Source organism: Gnatocerus cornutus, unplaced genomic scaffold (genome assembly GCF_029298725.1).
Source record: "Gnatocerus cornutus isolate USDA-ARS CGAHR unplaced genomic scaffold, icGnaCorn1.1 ctg00000033.1, whole genome shotgun sequence".
Lineage (NCBI taxonomy): Eukaryota > Metazoa > Arthropoda > Insecta > Coleoptera > Tenebrionidae > Gnatocerus > Gnatocerus cornutus.
Window position 1 is genome coordinate 2,385,324 of NW_028275382.1, and position 934 is coordinate 2,386,257.

At 36.4% G+C, this 934-nt stretch overlaps 1 protein-coding gene across 1 annotated transcript; it reads right to left on the reverse strand.

Annotated features, from left to right (window-relative positions):
• On the reverse strand, positions 1–525 carry LOC148166073 (uncharacterized). The gene is made up of 3 exons (XM_088049481.1): positions 420–525; positions 219–340; positions 1–167 (listed from the first exon to the last, which is right to left on the reverse strand). Exons 1-3 carry the CDS (start codon positions 523–525, stop codon positions 18–20), a joined length of 378 nt encoding a protein of 125 aa, XP_087905607.1. The 3' UTR covers positions 1–17.
• Between the last annotated feature and the right edge of the window lie 409 nt (positions 526–934).

Consider the following 934-nt stretch of genomic DNA (forward strand, 5'->3'; position numbering starts at 1 on the left):
TTTTTCACATCATTGGGTCATTTTATAATCTCAGGTGATAAATTACTCAAAAAATAAGTCAGACGTTGAATAACCCGATTTACTGAACTTATAGTTATTTTAAAACGATCAGCAACGTCACGAAAACTAGCAGTCTGGTGTCCCATGTACCACAAGTAAATGAGTAACTAAAAATAATTTGGAAAACTGGTGATACAACCTAAAAATTATGTATTTACTTGATCAGTTGCAGGTATCATTCCAAATTGTCCTGAGTGGTTGTGAAAATACTGACTGTTTTCATATTTTTCACTTATACTATTAACAACTTCTCGAGATACTCGAAAATGTTCAAAAAAACCTTTTCAGTATATTGTGGGATTATTTCCTCTAAAATGTATCAAAAATTAAAAAAATACAAAATGGCCCATCAAAATTACCTAAATAATTTTCATTTTTCGTTCGGTATTCAACTTGCAGCTCGTTGTCGTCGTCATCACTAATGCCACTATCAAAATCACTCATTACTCCTTCGTCATCGAGCATTTTGAATTTAGTTGTTTTAGGTTATGAAACAATTGTCAGTATTTGAAAGTAGTGTAAATGCGCATGCCCGCTTGAACGGTTCAAGCAGTTCACGGTTCAGAGCAAGCACCGAATTGACGGTTTGCGAATCGTCCCAGAACAATTCAAATTTAAGTTGGAACGTTTTTTGGCGATCGTCCCATGTATCGTCCACGTTCGGTTGGAACGTATTTTCTTTAGTGCGCATGAGCATGACCGTACATAGGACCGTTCACACGTTGGTTGGAACAAACCTACTGAAGCTACCAAAGAGCTACGGGTGATGAAATATTCTGCTTATCTTAAACAAAAAATTTCAACTGCTAATCCAGGAAGTTCAAGCTCTGCCAGTGATAGTCTACCATTAAGTCAAGTGTTCATCCGTCGCGAT